The sequence below is a fragment of the Trichosurus vulpecula genome, chromosome 8, assembly GCF_011100635.1.
Source record: "Trichosurus vulpecula isolate mTriVul1 chromosome 8, mTriVul1.pri, whole genome shotgun sequence".
Lineage (NCBI taxonomy): Eukaryota > Metazoa > Chordata > Mammalia > Diprotodontia > Phalangeridae > Trichosurus > Trichosurus vulpecula.
In genome coordinates, this window is record NC_050580.1 from 99,836,760 (window position 1) to 99,856,307 (window position 19,548).

The 19,548-nt window shown below is 37.8% G+C and overlaps 1 protein-coding gene across 27 annotated transcripts in view; it reads left to right on the plus strand.

Moving 5' to 3' along the window:
• ABLIM1 (actin binding LIM protein 1) overlaps positions 1–19,273 on the plus strand; it is a 399,591-nt gene extending 380,318 nt beyond the window's left edge. For all 27 annotated transcript variants that reach the window (XM_036736806.1, XM_036736804.1, XM_036736807.1 and 24 more), the window contains 8 exons: positions 244–335; positions 467–572; positions 6,661–6,722; positions 7,765–7,825; positions 8,606–8,613; positions 10,080–10,154; positions 11,788–11,868; positions 13,693–19,273. In XM_036736806.1, coding sequence (XP_036592701.1) covers positions 244–335; positions 467–572; positions 6,661–6,722; positions 7,765–7,825; positions 8,606–8,613; positions 10,080–10,154; positions 11,788–11,868; positions 13,693–13,806 — 599 coding nt within the window. In that variant the 3' untranslated portion in view covers positions 13,807–19,273. The remainder of the gene's footprint in view (positions 1–243; positions 336–466; positions 573–6,660; positions 6,723–7,764; positions 7,826–8,605; positions 8,614–10,079; positions 10,155–11,787; positions 11,869–13,692) is intronic.
• Positions 19,274–19,548: the final 275 nt, after the last annotated feature.

Consider the following 19,548-nt stretch of genomic DNA (forward strand, 5'->3'; position numbering starts at 1 on the left):
CTGACTGTAAATAAATGAATTATTTGAAACCTAGTGACTTAGTTCAATTGTGTGTGTACACTGAAAGTGCCCAGATCAGCTTAGAGGGGGTGGATCTTTCCCTGGCTGGTTCAAAAATGTTATTTAAAGAACACTGCCAGCTTTGTCACTATTACTAACTTACTGAAGATAAGCAGACTAGTCCTATAGGATTTTTCTTGTGGCAGGGCTTCTGTTAAGAAGTTCTCTTTACTATGGAAATAGGAACGGATATGAGGCGCAGATCAAGTGGCCGTGAGGAAGATGAGGAGGAGCTTCAGAGACGCCGACAACTTCAAGAAGAGCAGCTATTGAAGGTTTGTCATCTGGGAGGCTGCCTTATTGCTTTCATTAAATTCTTTCAGAAATGTCCTGAGAATTAACTACAGTTCAGTAGAAAATACCTTCAGGCTTCATTCACATTTATTTTTCCATTCCATACAAATAGCTCAACTCAGGTCTGGGGCAATTGATACTGAAGGAAGAAATGGAAAAGGAGACCCGGGAAAGGACTTCCCTTTCTGCCAGTCGCTATGATTCGCCCCTTAATTCATGTGAGTAGCACTTCCATAAGTTGGGTTTTGGGTCCACATGAATGTATCTTATCTTTCATCTAATACAACATGACTTTACCATTTGATAAGCCAGTAGCTTCTCTGGGAAAGAAAGGTGTAGACTACATGATTTCTCTCTCCCTGGTGAGGTCCATTCATCTGAGGTCCTGCAATGACTTTTCTTTTCACCGGCTGTTCTGTTCTTTCATCTATTTCTTTGTTTGTACTCCCAACCAATTCTCACATTCAGTGTTCTTGTCCTCGTTGCTTTTCAAGGCTAAGCTGATTCTGAGTAGCTCAGCAGTGATTCCTAGGTGAGCCCTACTGAACTGTTCAATGGACAGGTCACACTAAGGCAGACATAATCCAAATTATATTCAAGAAAATCACCAGAATGGCAGAGAGTTTGGATCTTTAATGGGAACAAACTAGAATCAAGAAGTCCTCAGAAATTAGGAGCCACCTCAAGCAGGTGTAGGGGACATTTCATGAAGAAAAAATGTTGCTCTCTTTTTCTACCTTCTCTCTCCTCCTCCATTCATGTTATCTAACTGCTTTCCCAAAAATCCAGCCATGATTACTCACATACTTTCATCTTACATTCACTATCTTACTCTGAAAGCCAGAAGAAACTGAAAGTTGGTAATGGTATCCTGGATTTGCTCACTTTCCTAACTATTTGAATTCTCTACTATTTGAATAGGTATTTTTTTTTATTTTGGAATGTGGATTTCTTTGAGAATTCTTTATGTAAGTTCACATTATGTGAATTTACACACACACACACACACACACACACACACACACTACACAAAATGTGCCAAAAGTCTTCATGCATTTTAAGCTATTAAAAGCTTAATAATTTTCTCATCTTTTTACGACAGCATTTATCATTGTTAGCTATGGCTTCCAACAAGATACTTTCTACTCCCTTGTCTTTTGAGGAATCACACTGGTTTTTCCCCCTACCTTTATAACTTTATCCTTTCTGCAACTGCTGGCTCTTCCTTCTTTCTCATAGTAGATATTTCTGAAGAGATTGTCCTAGGTCTTCTTGTCTCTCTACATTCTTATATTCTCTGCCTTGGCAATCTCGTCCAGTTCCATGGCTTCAACTACCACTGCTAATGTAAAGAAAGGCATGTGAGATATATATTTATATATACAAGATCTAGTGTTATTTGGAATGCGGAATTCCTAAAAACTTAGCCAGTATCAATAGGGCTGAAACAAGGATGCCCCCTTTACCTACCATTATTCAACAGTTATAGAAATACATTAAAGGAATATTCAAAGAGAAGACAAAATTGTTCTTATTTGTTGGTAATGTGATGCTAAACTTAGAAAACCCCCAAAATTCAGAAAAAAACTGAAACAATCCTTAGCTTTAGTATACAATATAAATCAATAAAATATATGATAAATTATTGATGTGTTTTTCCATATATAGCTTATTTGTACATATTTGTTTCCTTGTTGTCTCCCCCATTAGATTGTGAGCTCCTTGAGGGTAGGAAATTTTTGCCTCTCCAGCCCTTAGTGCATTGCCACATAGGTGCTTAATAAGTGTTTATTGACTGACTACTGACAAAAACAAAAAAGAAACAATAAATAAATAGAGAAATTCCGTTCAGAATAACTGTAAAATGCATAAAATGTCTTTTGCTATGCCAAAGTACCAAGAGGATATTTCATGCATTATCTTCAACTCCTCGTTCTCACTCCCTATATCCAATATGTTACCAAGGCCTGTTAATTTTACCTTCATAACATCTCTCACATATGCCCCGTTTTCTCTGCTGACATTACCACTGCCCATGCGCAGGTCACTACAGCTCACACCTGGACTATTACAGTAGCCTACTGGCTAGTCTCCTTGCCACAAGTCTCTCCCTACTCCTTTTCATCCTCTACTTAGCTGTCAAAGTGATCTTCCTAAAGCGCGTCTGACCATGTCACCCTCTTTTTCCTCCGGGATCGTATATAAAATTCTCTGCTTGGCATTCAAAGCCCTTCATAATCTACCTTATCCCTCACCTTTCCAGTCTTCTTACACTTTACACCTCCCAACACAACTTGCAATCCAGGGACACTAGCTTCCCTACTGCTCCTCAAACAAGACGCTGTGTCTCCTGACTCCAGGCATTGTCTCTTGCTAATCCCCCTGACTGGAATGCTCTCTCTCCTCATCTCTTCTTCCTGGTTTCCTTCAAGCCCCAGCTAATATCCCACATTCTATAGGAAGTCTTTTCTGATTTCCCTTCCATTGCCTTTCCTCTATGGAGTATCTCCAATTTGTTCTGTATATAGCTTATCTACACATTGTTGTTTATATGCTGTCTCTATCATTTGACTGTGAGTTCCTTCAGAGCAGGGACTGTCTTTTGTCTTTTTCTGTATCCCTAGTGCTTAGCACAGTGCTTGGCATATGGTAGGCCCTTAAGAAATATTTGTTGACTGACTGCTGTGGATACTGTTGGACTTGGAATCAGGAAAATCTGAGTTCAAATTCCACCTCGGATACTTACTGTGTGACTCCAGACAAGTAACTTAACCTCTTTCAGACTCATTTTCCTCGTCTGTAAAATGAGGATAATAGTGGCACCTATGTCTCACCCTTGTGAGGATCAAATGAGATAACATAGCTAAAGCACTTGGCAACCTTTGAATTACTGTATGACTGCTAGCAATTTATGATGATGATGATGATGATGATGATGATGATGATGATGATGGTGGTGGAACTAGGCAAAACAATAATTCATTTGGGCAAACAAATGGTAGTGAATCTCAAGGGAAATAAAGAGAAAAGAACAAATGAAGGGGGTACATAGTTTTACCAGACTTTAAAATACAAGGCACATTTTGGTACTAATTTAGAAAAACAAACAGAAAAGTTTATGAGTAGAACAGACTAGTTAAGCAAGAAAGAAGCAATTCAGAACAGAAGGTCAGTGTGGATGAACCCAACCTGCCTTTCCAGCCTGCCCTCCATCCCCTCTAAAAATCCAGTCAAACCAGGTTATTTTTGGTCCCTTGAACCAGTCCTGCATTTTTCTTTTCCATGGCTTTCCTCGTGTCATTTCTTTGACCTTAGAACACTTTTATCCTTGTTATATTTAATCTTTTTAGATTAAGTTCATAGTTTGAAACTGTTGATATCCTTTTGGGTTCCAACTGTGCCATCTACTGAGCTTATCAATTGCCTTCTAGCTTTGGGCCATCTGCAAATCTGATAAGCATGTTATCTATTCCTTTATCCAAGTCATTCGTAGATATGTTAAACCTCCCAAGGCCAAACAGAGTTCCCTGGGACATTCCTACCTATTCATTTTAGGGGTACGGATTCAGAACGGTTAGGTGATCTGTCTCAGTTCACAATGCTAATAAATGTCAACTCATGGATTTGAACCCAGATCTTCTGATCACTGGTTTAGTCAGTGTTTTTTACCTTGCCTAACTAAGTGCATCTGTGGATCTGTTCTCTCTTTATTATAAGTACTCACCGTGATCATACAAATCATAAATCCTTGATATGTTGTTCCATGTACTTTTTGTCCGTTTCTTTCCACAAAGCCTCCAGACTATCTGCCCAACGTACTAGAGACTGTCTCATTCTTTCAAAGTTTTATGTATACCAGGACAGCCTTAGTGCTCTCTGCCCCAATCTCTCTGTATTCTGGTGTCTTCCCTCTCTTAATTATTTCCTATTTATCTCATATGTAGCTTGTTTGTATATAGTTACCTATATATTGTCTCCCCTATTAGACTGTGAATACTTCGAGGGCAGGGACTGTCTTTTGCCTTTCTTGGTATCCCCAGCACTTAGCACAGTGCCTAGCATATAGCAGACACTTATTGACTGACTGACAGGCTTTCCATCTCTTGCTTTTGCTACATGACGAGCCTACCTTCTTTTTCTACTTGACTCTGACTCTTCTCACACATCATAATTGGGAACATGCTACAGTCTATTTACACTCACAGTGGGAGTGTCTGTTACCCTTTATGGCCCATGTAATTGTGATTATTCTAAGATTTTTTGGTGTTCTGTGGATCACAGCCTTTATAAACATCAACACATCAGTGTCATGCTGAGGTTTAAAATAGAAGATGGAATCTTATAGTGGGTATTATTGAAAGGGCTTCACATTTTTCCAAATGCCATCCAGTATGTTATCCTCCTCCAGTCCAATTCTGGGCCCCAGTCCATTTTCCAGTTGTAGTCTTATTCAGAATATATATACTGATGGACTATCTCAGTGGTTTAAAAAATGCACTTTTGAAAACTCTACTATCATACAACTACAGAGGCATAACTCCCTGTATTTTTGGTAAAGCAGCCACCTTCCTGGTAGGTGGAAAGGATGGTGGCAATCACCACATTGAAAACGCTATGTGTTGCCAACAGAGCCCATAAAGAAGAGAATGATACAATAAACATTTTCCATTATGTCAGTATGGTAAGAATCTGTGATTTCACCAGCATGCTAACTCCCTTCACCAATAAAAATAAGTTATTAGTTAGTTACCAGAGGATCAGGGAGATTAAATGACTTGCCAATGGTCATGCAGTGGCAGGGTTTGATCCCAGGTCTTCCTGATTCCAAATCCAGCCCTCTATACACCATACCACTCAGCCTTTCCATTATTCATTCATTCAGCAAACTTTTAGTAAGTTCCTGCTGCATGCAGAACATCACATATTTAGTAACATAGGAGAGCTAAAGAGTCTTGTCCCCTGCCTTCATGGAGTTTACAGACTAAGAGGATAAGACATAAGCACCTATAACCAAACAAACAAAATCACAAATCGGCCCATTGAAGGGTTGTACAACACAGTTTTAATACAGTTTGAAAGTCAGTATGCCCATCATGGTGTGACAGACATGTTCTCTTTTAGTTCAATAAGTAAATTATTCCGTGAGGATTAGTATCTTTATCTCTCAGAAGTATTTAAAGCCACATTCTCTCCAGAACTTGATTAGCACCACTCTTTTATTTAATTTTATTTAGTATTTTCCCCAATTACATGTAGAAACAATTAATATTTGATTTAAAAAAATTTTAGTCCCAAATTCTTTCCCTCCCTCCTCCCCCGCCCCATTGAGAAGGCAAAGCAATTTGATGTGCAGTCATGCAAAACATGTTTCCGTGTTAGTCATGTTAGCACCACTCTTGAATTAGACACCAGAGTTCCTGGGCAATAAAGCAGAACATCTTCAAAGGTACCTGCTGAAAGAGACCTTAAAGCCCAGGGGTTCTCTTCCCTTTTGTATCATGGACTCCTTTGAGTCTGGTAGAGCCTATGGACTCCACAGCATAAAATAAAATTAACGTGATTACAAAAGAAACCACTTATTGAAATAGTTATCAAAATAATTTTTTAAGGCTCATGTTCAGAGCCTCTGATCTACTCCCACCTCTCATAGCAAAAATAATAAAGCACTTGTGCTTTTATATGTCACTTTCCCTTAACTTTCTGTTCTTGCAGGGCATCAGCTAACAACTCTGCCTGGAAGCATCTCACAATTGACCTTTGCAGTCAGAATATTTAGCAGACAATTATAGTCTACGGGGATTCAATTATGTCTCTACCCTAAGAAGAAAAGCACATTTCTTTCTAATTCTGTCATCTTTTATATGTATTCCTCCAAATGTTGAGCTATTTGTCATTAACTTTTGGCAAATAAGTGATGACTATTCTCATAAATGAATGAATGAATGAATGAATGAATACGCTCTAGATTAGAGCTTCCCAAGTAGTACATCATGATTGACCAGTAGAACTTGGTGACCGCTAGATGTCCAAGCAACTTGAAAGGAATCCTGATAGGAAGAAGAGCTCAGCCAAGAGTCCTGCTCTTCCAATGAGGTGCGAGTACCTCTCTTCCTCCTGCTCAGAGATTTCACTATTAGCACTCTTTGTGTATGAAACAAATAAAGTTCTGTTTGGTTGTTGATTGGTCGAAATGTCATTTATTTCCATGCTCAGAAATAGTTATTTGGAACTTTCTAGATTTTTTTTTACCTGAAAAACTTTTAAATTTTCTAAAACTTTTCTTCTGGTTTTTTTCCTCCTATTTAGCTCCACATGCTTCATCTAAAACCTCCTCCCTCCCTGGTTATGGAAGAAATGGTCTTCACCGGGTAAGTAAGATTTCTCTAGTTCTCCAGAGATAACCTTAATATTCCTTGTCTTGAAGGTTGATAATCAGCTCAATTCAACAGTCATTTATTGAGCACCTACTATGTGAAACACTCTCTGCTAGGTTCTAGGGAGACAAAGATAAAACAATCTTACCCTTCTTAAATTGTAGTTAAAATTATTATGTAGTATTATTTGAATGCATGTTAACTTTGTGAGTATTGGGAAATAATTTTAAAATTTTATTAATATCTTTTGGTTTTATACCTTTTTATACTGCTTTCCCATAAATATCAATATATACACATTGAACCTTCCATTGTGACAACAAAAAAAGCAAAACCACTTGAGAGTGTGACTGCATCAGATAGTGTATGCAACATTCCACACCTCTGGTCTCTACCTCCGAACTAAGGGAGGTGGCTTGAATCATCTGTTCTCCAGAATGATGAGGGTGGTCATTACAATTCATTGTGGTTCAGGTTCCTTTTTTAGGATGGTTTTCATTTTCGTTGTTAAAACCATTACATAAAGTGATTTTTAAATTGCTATCATTGTGAATGCTTAGTATATCTACTTTGAATCTAAGACCTGGAGAAATCTCATTACTGAGAAAAGAAAAGAAAGTGACTTCCACAAGAAGTTCTACGTAGAGAGAAGAGATCAAACATTCGTCTTGCAAATATTTTTATAATTAGGAAGTGAACACTGAACAAAGAAATAAAAAGTCATGTTGCTACATTCTCCTGACATGAACAAAGCATAGATGTTAAACAGTTCCAATTGTGAAACTGAGTAGAAAAATGTATTTTTCCTTGTGACCAAGAGCTGCTCATCTACAAAGCCTCTTAACAGCATAGTTAGATCTCTTATTACAATCAATAAGATTTCAGAGTGTTGGGAGAGTTAAGACAGAAAAATGAAGATGGTCTTAGTTTGTGAGATATTCTTTTGAATTCAGTATCCCTTCCCTCCATTTTCATCCCTTTCTCTGAAATGTTACCGTGACATATTGTCTCACAAATGCATTTCCCGCTTTTGCAGCCGGTTTCTACAGATTTTGCCCAATACAATAGCTATGGTGATGTCAGTGGTGGGGTTCGAGGTAAGCCTTCCTATATCAGTATTTTCTGGTGTCTGTAAATAGCTGTCATTCATGCTTTTTCCCATGGGACATAGTGGCTGGAATATAAAACTCTATCATAGAGAAATTTTTTTGTTCTATAAATAGGCAGTACGGCATAGTACATACTGAGCTGGCCTTGGAGTCAATAAGACTTGGGTTCAAGTCTTACTTCTGACATACACCATGAGACTCTGGACTGGTCTGTGAACTTCCTAGGGACTCACACACCTCTCTAAGAATATAAGTTGCAGATCAAGTGCCATCTACATTGGTAGACGGAGATTTCTCATCAGGAGTTTTTCATATGAATGAAATCATAGGACAAGTTCAAAATTTATTTTGTACACATACATATATTGTAATCATGTATGTCTTATGTATTACAAAACAAAATTTATTTATATAATAAGTTGATTGAGAGAAAAATAAACATTGATTTAGGTTTAGTTGGGGCATAAGGAGTACATTTTTTATCTTACCTCCTTTAGTTTGGTTTTGAAATAATACACATCATGTGCACGTATTGAGGTGTTTTCTACTTATGACAGATTATAAAAGCAAGAATTAGGTAGCATATAATGGTAATAACATGTGTATCTCTGTGAGCTAGTGAAGTTAATACTGAAGAAATCCCAGAGAAATGCTAATAGTATCAGGTGATAAAAACAGATTTGTTGAAATTTCAATTGAAATGTGTTCTTTCTGTTGATCAGTTCATATCTTTATGTTCTTATTCTGATATTTCCTTTTCTTTTCCAGATTTCCAGGTACAGAGTGCTTTGTCCTTCACTGTGACAACATAAATACACCAGCCATTCTATCCAATTGTGAAATGGGTCTTCATGGAATAGTTTTTGTTAATGAGATGTTATTTTCTATTTATCTGCATATTGGAGACTAATCTTCACTCTGTGTTGGCAAAAGATAGTTCTATCTAATGCTATAGTGTATCTTTGTAATAAGTCATGTATGAGACAAAATGAAGTAAGGCTTACGTGTCTCTTCCTTTGGAAAGCCCCCTCTAATGCTAAACTGTGCACACAATGACTCCACCCCTTTATTTTTCTTTTAGTGATAACACTTGACATCTGAGCCTGGAGTCGCTGGGCCTCCCCTCCATTGCCAGGTCCCAACAAAAGAGAAGTTCAGAAGGGGCTCCCTTTTTTTGTATTCTGTGACCCCTTGTTATCCTTTAAGTTTCCAGCCTTTCTCCATTCACATCTATCTATAAACATAGAAATAGCTCATTCTTTAACCCACAAAAGAATTCTTGGATTATACCACCCAGGAGCAGTTTGCTGTCATGACACTGCTTATTCTCAGAGCCCAAACCTTCTAAAATGGAGATGAAACACAAATAGACAAAATGGAAGGAAATGTAACATCAGAATCATAGGTCAAGTCATCCTCGTATTGTGCTGGTAGCATGGTTTGTTATACTATGTAGAATACAAGATAGAAGAGTTATCCAGTTCTACTGCTAGCTACATATGTGCCTTTGAGCAAGCCATCTCCCCTTTTCTGGGGCTCAGTTTTTTCTTCTTTTAAATCAGGGGATTGGATGAGATGCTTTCCAAGGTCCCTCCCAGTCCTACTATTCTGCTCTTTGGGGTTTCTATGTGGATGGGCAATGTCATGTAGTGGATAGAGCACTGGACTTGGAGTCAGGAGGATCTGGTTAAAATCCCACTCTATGTCCTTAGGCAAGTCACTTAACTACTCTGAGCCTCAGTTTCCTAATTTGTAAAACTAATGAGTTACACTCAATGACCTCCTATGTCTATTTCAGCTCTAAATCTATGGCCATGTGAGATCTGAATTCACATGTCTAATACCCTGCAGGCCTTAATAAATGTTTGTTGATTGACAGGAGGTTGATAAGGGTGTGATTCTCATGGAAGCACAAGATGGTTTCTAGCTCCTCTTAGAGGTAATTTAGAACATGTCAGTACATTTTTAATAAAGGGAATTAGACTCTATTCCTTGAAAGTAGATACTTTTAATTAAAGACAATATGTTTGGGATACTGTCGGTTGGCATATAAGCAGAAAAGTGGAAGAGACATACCCATAGTCACTTTTTTTAATGGCAGCTGAGATTTCATTTGTGCAAACTGGCAGTAAGATTTTAAGAGTGAGAGAGGGAATTGTAGAGGTAAAACTCTTTTCTATTTCCACCATGCCTTGCATATGTTTCCTACTCTGTGTATCTTATGTCTCTGTTTCTGATGTAGACCCTCCCTGATGGCCATGTACCTGGAATGCGAATGGACAGAGGAGTGTCCATGCCTAACATGTTGGAGCCAAAGGTAAATGTAGATGTCACAGACTTTCCTTTGAGACAGTGAGAGTTTGGCTGCCTGGGAAAGGCAGATTTACCCTTAAAATAAAATTTGAAAATTCCAGTATTCTAATCCTCTTACTCTTTGCCATGCATGAAATCTACTCTGTACCACACTTTCCTAAAGAATGGGCTCGACCCCCAAATCATATTATCCTAGATTTTAAGTCCCTTGGCAGTAAGGGCCATGCCTTATTTATCTTCGAGCACTATGCTACACATAATAGTCACTTAATAAGTGTCATGAATTTTCAAAATACATCAGTGAAAAAGTACCACACTATTTACAGATTTGGTTCTACCTAGTAAGCAATTTTAAGCACTTGCCGGATGCTTCTGAGGAATCCGCTGGATTATGTATTATAAGCTAACATTGCTACCGCCTAAGAGACGACATTTGTTTGATAAATAATTGGCTGACCCTTTCACCTGCACCAGTGGCAGAATCAAATAGTCCTTTTTATGTAAGGCCCTGTGTGATAAAATGAGAGATCTGACTTAAGAGAGCAGGTGCTACTATTACCTTGAGATACCAATACGGCAAGCATCATATCCCTGGCCTAAAGCAAGGAGAAACAATATCTAGGAAATTCCATCTTTGAGAGAACCCTCTTTTAGGCAAAGCTAAGAGTAGTTACAGGTTTCCCCATAAACAAACATTATTTTCCAGAGTGGCAAAAACTGGTGATGTAGGTAAAAAATTGTTTAGGGTTGGTTGGTTTGTTTTTTAGCCCCTCCTACCACAACCCTAGTTCAGGAGAACAGAGCTATTTTTAAGAAGATAGAAATCACAATAAATGTGGTAGAATGGTTCATTATGGATTGGCACACTTAGAAGTCTTTATAATTCGATACGTGACACATAGCAAGCACCTAAGTGCTTGCTGATTGACTAAATCATCTGCTCCTTCTAAAAGATTCATTCACAAAGTTAATCCACCCCCAAATGAAAAGCAAAAGCCAAGAACTGAGACATTGCTCCTACCCTTTTATGCATTTCCAGATTCAGATATTAACTCTTTTTTTCTGCACTGTTGACTTTTGCCTTGATCTTCATTCACTGAGTTGAGTTGTGACCAGGTGTTCACAAACCATTCTAAATATTCTAAGGTTATAGTGTAATGAAAATGAAGGCTCAGACCTGCACAAAAGAATAAAGTCATTTTCAGTTTTTCAAGTTATCTGCTTCTTTGTCTGACCTAACACATCTTCTTACTGAAGAGAGAAATGGAAAGTGGATCTAAGATGTTTTAACTGATTCAGAGGTTTTAAAAGCTATAGAGCTAATTAGCATTAAGCCTTGTCACTTAACTTTAATTGTACAAACCCTATGAAAATACAAACTCTTCCATGGTCCATTTCCGAAACTTCCAAAGCTAATTTGGATGAGGAGGAAGGCTATTCCAGGATATTCATGTGAAATCGATTACGTCTACAAGGATTTCATTACCAAACCAAAAATCTTGTTACCACTAGTAGTAGAAAAGGACACTTCTTGGGTTAAAAATAAAGGCATACTGTTTGGATAGTGGGGAGGGAAAACAGATGGCTAGCCTTTTGCAGTAAAAATTAAACTTTTTCCTTAATGCAACTATTAACAGATTTTCCCATATGAAATGCTCATGGTGACCAACAGAGGGCGGAATAAAATACTAAGAGATGTAGACAGAACCAGGCTTGAGGTAAGAACAAGTTTCCCTGTAACTACTACCCTTTTATTTTTTTTCTCCTTCCTACCCTTCTTCTCCTCTCCCACCCAGTTCCCATTCTTTTTAAAAAAAAAAAAAAACAAAACAAAACAAAAAAACTTCTTATCTGTTTAGCAAAAGAGAAAAAAAATAGTACCATACAATTTACAGGCAATTCTGAGTTAACTTGGAAGCAAACTCCAATTTGCATGTAAGAGATTTACATGGCAAGTGCCTACTGAAACCCCTCAGAGAATGCTCCTGGAAGCTATATACTACTGTATATAGCGCTATAAAAGCCAGCCAGCCTTTGGGCTCTTTAGACCTCCTACAGCCCACTGACTGTCACTACTGATACAAGCGTAAAGATATAAATATAATTCTAAAGCATAAAGACCAAAACAGCTAAAATGTGACCCTCTAGAGAAGACTATACAGGATGGATGATATGATGGAGGTAAAAACCTGTACCCTACTGCCTGATGCACTAAGGAAATGTATAAGAAATTTTTTGCACACTTTAAAGGGATAGGGGCTGGATCTGTGATTTCTTGAAGTTAAGGAACTCCCAGGTAAAAATCTTTTTCTACCAATTCAGGTCAGGACCTTCTCAGAAACAATTTTTATTATAATAATTATTAATTTTTTAAATTATCAATAATTTGTATTTTTCTCTCCCACACTCTACTCCACACCCTGGGGGGAAACCCCTTGTGATAAATATGGATGAAACCTATACCTTTACAGAGTTGCCTAGAGCACTCAGAGGTTAAATGACTTGTCCAGGGTCATACAACCAGTAAGTATGAAAGAAGAGACTTGAAGCCAGGTCATCCTGGTTTTGAGGCCAACTCTCTTTATACTATACCACCCTGCTTTTTGTAACCTTTAAAGCTATATAGAAATATGAGTTCTTTATTATTATTATCAACTACTACCTAACCTGGTGCCATGGAATGGGCTGTCTATTCAGAAAACGGAAATTATTCAGGAGTTAGTTTGGCCCGGTTATTAAAAGGGACTGTAGCTGAGAGACAAATCTCTATAAAATGAATGATTCTCTTTTGAAATTCAGATCCAGTAAAGAAAAATAATGTCCTCTTTTGAGAGGTGCTAAGATCTTAGTTCACATACAATTGTAGTCATATGTGGTAGTGGCAGCTCAGTTATTAAGATGAGGTCAGAATTAAAGGGTGTGGGAGGGAAGGTAATGATTTCACCCAGGGAATGTTAGGGCATGTCTCTTTACACTACGGAAGTCCCCACATTCCATGTTAAAGTGTTGTTTGGGCACACATGCCCATGGCGGCTTTTTGTATTTTTCTAAATGACTGATTTCAATCAAGAAAACCTATGTATGTTGGCAGAAAAGTTTTGCAACTTTTCTCTGCCTAAGGGCAGCCACCTGTGTAAATTAGAACTGTTATCCTTTGGAGGTAGCAGATGATCAACACGCATTATAAAATACCTACTCTGTGCCATATGCTGTACTAAGCACTAGATACACAAGATCAAAGAACGAAGCCATCCTATTATCAGCTTAGTGAACCTGGCTACTGGCACCTCAGAATCAGTATAAGTTTCACAAAGGCCTTGATAGTTATTTTTATGTTAAATGGACAGGTAGGGGCAAAAGTCACCCTGCATTACCAGACTCTTAAAGAAAACATGGTGTGAGCCAGCATCAAGGACTAAAATACATCCCTAACAACATTACCGAGGCCACCGGAATACTCTGGTGACAGAGGAGGGTTTGGCAGCCTAGTGTTCTTACATGAGCATCTAGAACTGACTGTTGTTCATTTCTATCTTGTCCAGCGACATTTGGCACCTGAAGTGTTTCGAGAAATATTTGGAATGTCAATACAGGAGTTTGACAAGTTACCTCTATGGAGACGCAACGACATGAAGAAAAAAGCAAAACTCTTCTAAGTCACATCTGCCCACCAATTTGAAAAGTTAATGAGGATGCTGCATAGGATGTAGTATTATACAACAGCCACGTTTGATTGGAGAACTTACAAACTACTTCTCCACAGCAACAACAAAAAGGGAAAAATCTGATTGAGGCACCCGTGATCCTAGCATTGGCCCACCAACAGCAACACTTGCCAAGAAGCAATGGGGTGGAACTTTATATGTTCCAAAACTTGATGGTAGTTTTCATGTGTGACCTTTTTACATTATCTTCTGTACATGATTTGAGCCACTTTCTTATTTTGTTTCCCTCTGTTGTCCAAAAATACAACAGATTGTATTGGTCAAGCCAGAAAGTGCCCTTAAGATGCTGAATGGGGGAAAAAAGTAGTTATAATAACTCCAAAAAATGATTATCCATATTACAGTACTGTGGTTAAGAAGAAAAAAAACACGTGTAACATATCCATATGCTAACATTAGTCATATTGCACAAATGTTTCTTAATTGGCCTCACTTAAAACTGCCCATTCTGTAGCTGTAGTAGAAATCAAAGAGGCAGGCACCTGAGTAAACTCCTCCATTGGGCTGCTTACCAGTGGAATGATTTTAAATGTGTTCCTCACTCTCCGCTGCACACATTTGCTAGGATGTGGTTGGTGAACTTCTGTGCTTTTGTAAACAGTATTTCTCTCTCACCACTTTTTTTTTGCTTCAGATTACTTGGCTTAAGCTTAACCTACCCAGCAAAGGCAAGTAGCAAACCTGAACCCAGCTTGCAAAAAGAGAGGAGAGAAAGCTCTCCTTAAGATTTACCTGGGTTACATGCTCTTTGGGAACCCATGCCACCAAGTTTCCCCAGGAAGCAGACTATGTTATGGGAAATAAAACTTCATGTTGTTCTGCCAATGCAAATGTGCTAGCCTGCCATCTTCCATATAGTATGAGACACATTCATTATACATCATATCAAGCTGAAGGTCATTTCAACCATAGGCTAAGGAAGGATATATTTTTTCTCTTTCATCTTTGCAGGTGCAGAGCAGAGAATTTTGAATTTACTCAAGTTGAAAATGAGAAAGAGGAAGTTGGCTTTCTTTTGTGCCTCACACTGTTGACCTCATGGTTTGACCTAAAAAATTACTGAACATAATTTTTGAATCATATGCTTCAAAAATCTCATTACTGCATGAATGCTCTAGTTTTTGAAGGACATGTCAATGAAATATACAGGGGGCAAGTCATTTCTGTGGAAGAATGAATTTATTCTACTCCCCTCTTCTGTCCCCTGGTGAAAAGTGAGGTGGGATATAGAGCCTTTTTACCTTATGTTGGCACATGGAAGCCACAATATAATGATGCACTGATATTACCCATCTCTTACTTTGAGTGACACCCAAATTCTGGCTACAGAGCAAAGAATTAAGATAACTTTGTAACTTGACAGATCAAGCCATTCCCCCTTAATGATGAAAGTCTTATAACAGGAAATATATATATACACGCACACACACACACACACACATATATACACACATATATATGTATGTATGTATGTTTCCTAAAATGGGAATCCAGGAATCTCCTTGAAACTTAAATAGAACTCAGTCAGACTAGCTGATCATCCTATATCACCTCACACTGAACAAGAGCCATTCAGACTTGGCTTATTGCCTCTGGGCTCCACTGAAACCACTGGTGCAGGAATCAAAACATAACTTTGAAGGTCCCTATAGAGGCCAAAGGAGAAAGTGTTTGAGTTGATCTACAAGAGTGCCATTTTTGGCAAGAGATTGGAGATTCTACTCTACACTATTGTTGGGAACTATATTAGTTATCTGTCATGCAGTCTATGGTGGAAACAAATAGATTTGTTTTACAAATGGGCACTGTCTGTAAGGATACAAGGGGAAATGCTATGTGGGTACAACACACTTAAATGTATTAGGTGCTACAGTAGGGAGTAGAATCCATGCAGAGTGGTCTTTTTTATTTACTAATCTAGTTGAAGCCATCTAATTTTATTGTACCTTCAGAACCGTGGAGTAAATGTTCAAAGACCGTTCTTGCATATATGTGTCGATATATGTATGTATGTATGTGTATCTTAGACCTACTAAATCACTTAACAAGTTGCTCCTGTGCTAGTCATACTGGGTTACTTTTTTTTTAATGAACACTTCTGCCTTCATTTTTGTCCTTTGAAGTATTCAATGCTTCATTTCCTACTGTGGTGAGAGTGTCTATTGCTATCCTGTCATCTCTCTGGACTCTCCTATGGCTGCAACCCTTGCCAAAATCCTTTTTCATACTTTTATGTCTTGTGATCTCTAGCAAAGCAAGCTGTCCAGTGTTTTGTGCCCTTTCATAGTTCTACAAGGCTTCTTTTAGTAGGAGGGATGTATTTCCAAAGTTTAGCCCCTAAAAGAAATGAGAAAACCTGCTTGGGTAAAAATTCTAATCCTTTGGCTCTCAAATTGTTTTTCATCTAATGGGAAAAAAAATAGTGGCTCTCAATAACTTTATAATCTTATCCATTATAACCTAAAAATGTGCTTGCAAACTAGGTTATTATGCATTTAAAAAAAGAAGAAGAAAAGAAAATTAGGGTGCCTGGAAACTGTAGGCATAGCTAAGTAATTTTACCAAAAATCTTATTCTTTGGGCTATGTAGGTAAGATGTCATAGAATCATAAAATGAGAGAGCTGGAAAGGACCTTAGATAACATCTAATCCAGGCTTTTCATTGAAAGGTTATATGGCTGGTCCAATATCACACAACTTTTAGTGGAAGAACTAAGACAAGAACCCAAGTCACCTGAGACCTCGTGTTCTTTCTTTTGAATGATACTGCCATTGTATGGTGTTTTATTTTAGGTAGATCCTACATCCAGACCTAAAAAATCATCTTCCATCTCATTCACTTGCTACTGATAATGTTGACCAGAGCAGGACACACATAACCTCCCTCCCAACACTAGCACGCACACACACACACACACACACACACACCCCAAAATTACCTGCCAAAGAACTCAATAGCCTGACGTCTATAGGCACGGCTGCCCTTTGACCTAGAGAGTGAAAGACTTAGAAACCTAAACCTTCATGATAATAAAATGCATATTTTATTATCTAGGAATCTAGTAAAATCACTATAGGATGGGGAAGGGGCCAGTCTGGTTTATGCAACTGCCAAATACATGTGGACTTGTCAGTTTCTTTAAAAAATCAGCCTAGCATGCACACCTTCAAGATACCCAGGCCACACTATAGAATGCTGCTGGGCCCTATTAAAAGCAAACCCAGTATTGTCTATGAAACTATTTATGTAATATGTAAATTAGGGGTAAATATTCACTTTACAAAAAAAGGTTTGACATTAGATGCATCTAATTGTCAACTTTCCTTGATTCGTTTTCAAAATATTCTTAGATTTTTGACCATCTAATTGATATACACCTTTTCAGGAATGCATCTATTATGCAAAGTGAGGTGTGTACTTTAGGAGTGAATCACTAACTAAATTGAATGGTTCCTTTAAATGAACTTAAGAAGGTTCAAAGTAAGACTTAGTCTTCCTTACCAATGGTGTCCTTTAAAATAGATTACAGTGATTTGAAGAGTATTGGAAGACTGAAGCAATATATTTGATTGTTTTTTTTTAGCTTGGGACTAGTTGTGAAGTGCTCTTAATATTTTTTCTGCTATGAGCTCTGTTGAATCACCTCTTCCTCAAAGCATCAAAGGAACAGTGCTGAAATTGGCAAATTAATAAAGTGTGAGAAGAAATTCTGTGTCCTTGATGTTCCCTGGCCACCTTCACTCAGAAGACTATATGCTTCAAATTGGTTTACTTCTGATACAGAAGTTGTGGCCATTCTCTTGTGACTGCTCTCACCCCTTAGGCTGGTGAGGTTGGTTATCTTTACCAGCAATTTATGGCAGATTGGCTGGTAATGTTTATAAAACCTTAATCCTATTTCATGACACTTTGAAGCAAATACTTTTTCTAAAGAATTGCTTCTCTTGGATACAGTTAAGCTTTTGCAAGTTTGAAAAATTCAAGTCACTTTTGATTAGATAGATCTTTCTAAAATCTGTTTGAGACAACACCTTAGCATCATTTAAAATAGGAGAATGGCAGGCAACTCTTCCAGGCTGTATGCTTTTGTACATTTTCCTTATCAGCAAGAAGGATGCTGAAAGGAAAATGAGTTTCATGTCACCAACCTATCTGCCCTTTGTGGGAACTATGTCTAGAGCAAATTCAGTTTTACAGATTACCTACTCTTTCTCATCAGTGCTTGTTTACTCTGTACTCAATTGCTTTTCCTATGTATTTGATGCCGGGATATTGCCTTTGCTCAGTTTCTTCCCATATATTAAAAAAAAAAAGCCACAATGTAATTCTTTCTATGGAAATGGACATTTTATTTTAAAGAACCAGATGCTTCTTACTGCTGTGAAACTGCCAGTGTCCCCTTACAAAATCATTTCTAATATAGTAATAAAAATAGTTTTTATGATTTCTAATACAGAGAAAAATTATTTTGGTCAGAATAATTCTGCCCACAATAAGAGTTACTGAATATCTTGCAGTGAAAGATCATTTGAGGGGGAGAAGGTACAAAGGCAATCATTGCTTTTTCAGATGCTGTCGAGGAGGCAATGGGTAGAACCAAGAGTCTTTCCTTACTGTAGTTTGGATTTTAACCTGTCCCAGTTTGATTTATGATTAAACTTGGCAAACAGATTTAGGTGGAAACATTCTCTGAAATAACTGATATGTGCAGTTCTAAATTCAACTCAAATGCTTATTTTAAGACACTTCAGGTCTTTGGGAATTATAGTTACCATTAGACAGCATTCTTCCCTGACGTGTCTCCCAGAACTGTTAGTGAACCATGGTTATCTGTTTTAAAAGCCGACATTCAAAATGATTGCAATCCCTCTAATCATTACAATTTTTATTTCACTCCAGGAAGTAAGACAAGAGGATATACTTAAACATTGTTCTACCCATGAAAATAAGCTTGCTATTCTTAACATAAATGTCCAGTAATGTGTGTGATTTCTGTGAGTTGCTGACAAATCTGTGCATGAGAGCCCTTAAAATCACTTCTACTTTGGTTTTCTTTTTTTAAAAAGATTAAAGGAATTTTTCTTCCTATCCCCTCTTCTTGCTTCCAAAAAATATTCAAACAAGTATTTGGAAGACTTCCTTTAGGAAAAGAAAAAAGAAAGAAATGTGTGTTGTGTCTCTTGTGAAAGTGAATTGTCTGTCTGCCCACTGAGTACTCAACGCTTGTATGCAGAGTGAAGAGTCGGCCTGCCATTCTCTGGGTTGCTGTTCTGTACAATTAATGATCTTCTTTTCCTGTTGCAAGCAGCACATATTGCACTCCTATGCCACTATAATCTGCATCACTGTTGTACTCAGAACAAGTCAATGAATAAAGTTTTGTGCTTTATTCTTAAATGTGGATGGACTTTGTTTTAATTCTTTTGGTCACTGCCCTCAAAAGGGCTACTGTTTGGTGGAGGGATGGACTCCAGCCACACTAAAGTCTTCCCCCTACAGGATCCTAAGACAAACACAACCGCCAAATCCATTGGTGTTTGAGAAACAAGAGGCAAAGAAAGAGATGGAGAATGTTAGAGCAGGAAAAGAGCCTTGAGAGAATTGAGTCCAACTTCCTCCTTTTACAGATGAAGAACATGAAGCCTAGAGAGGGAAGTCACTTTTCCAAGGCC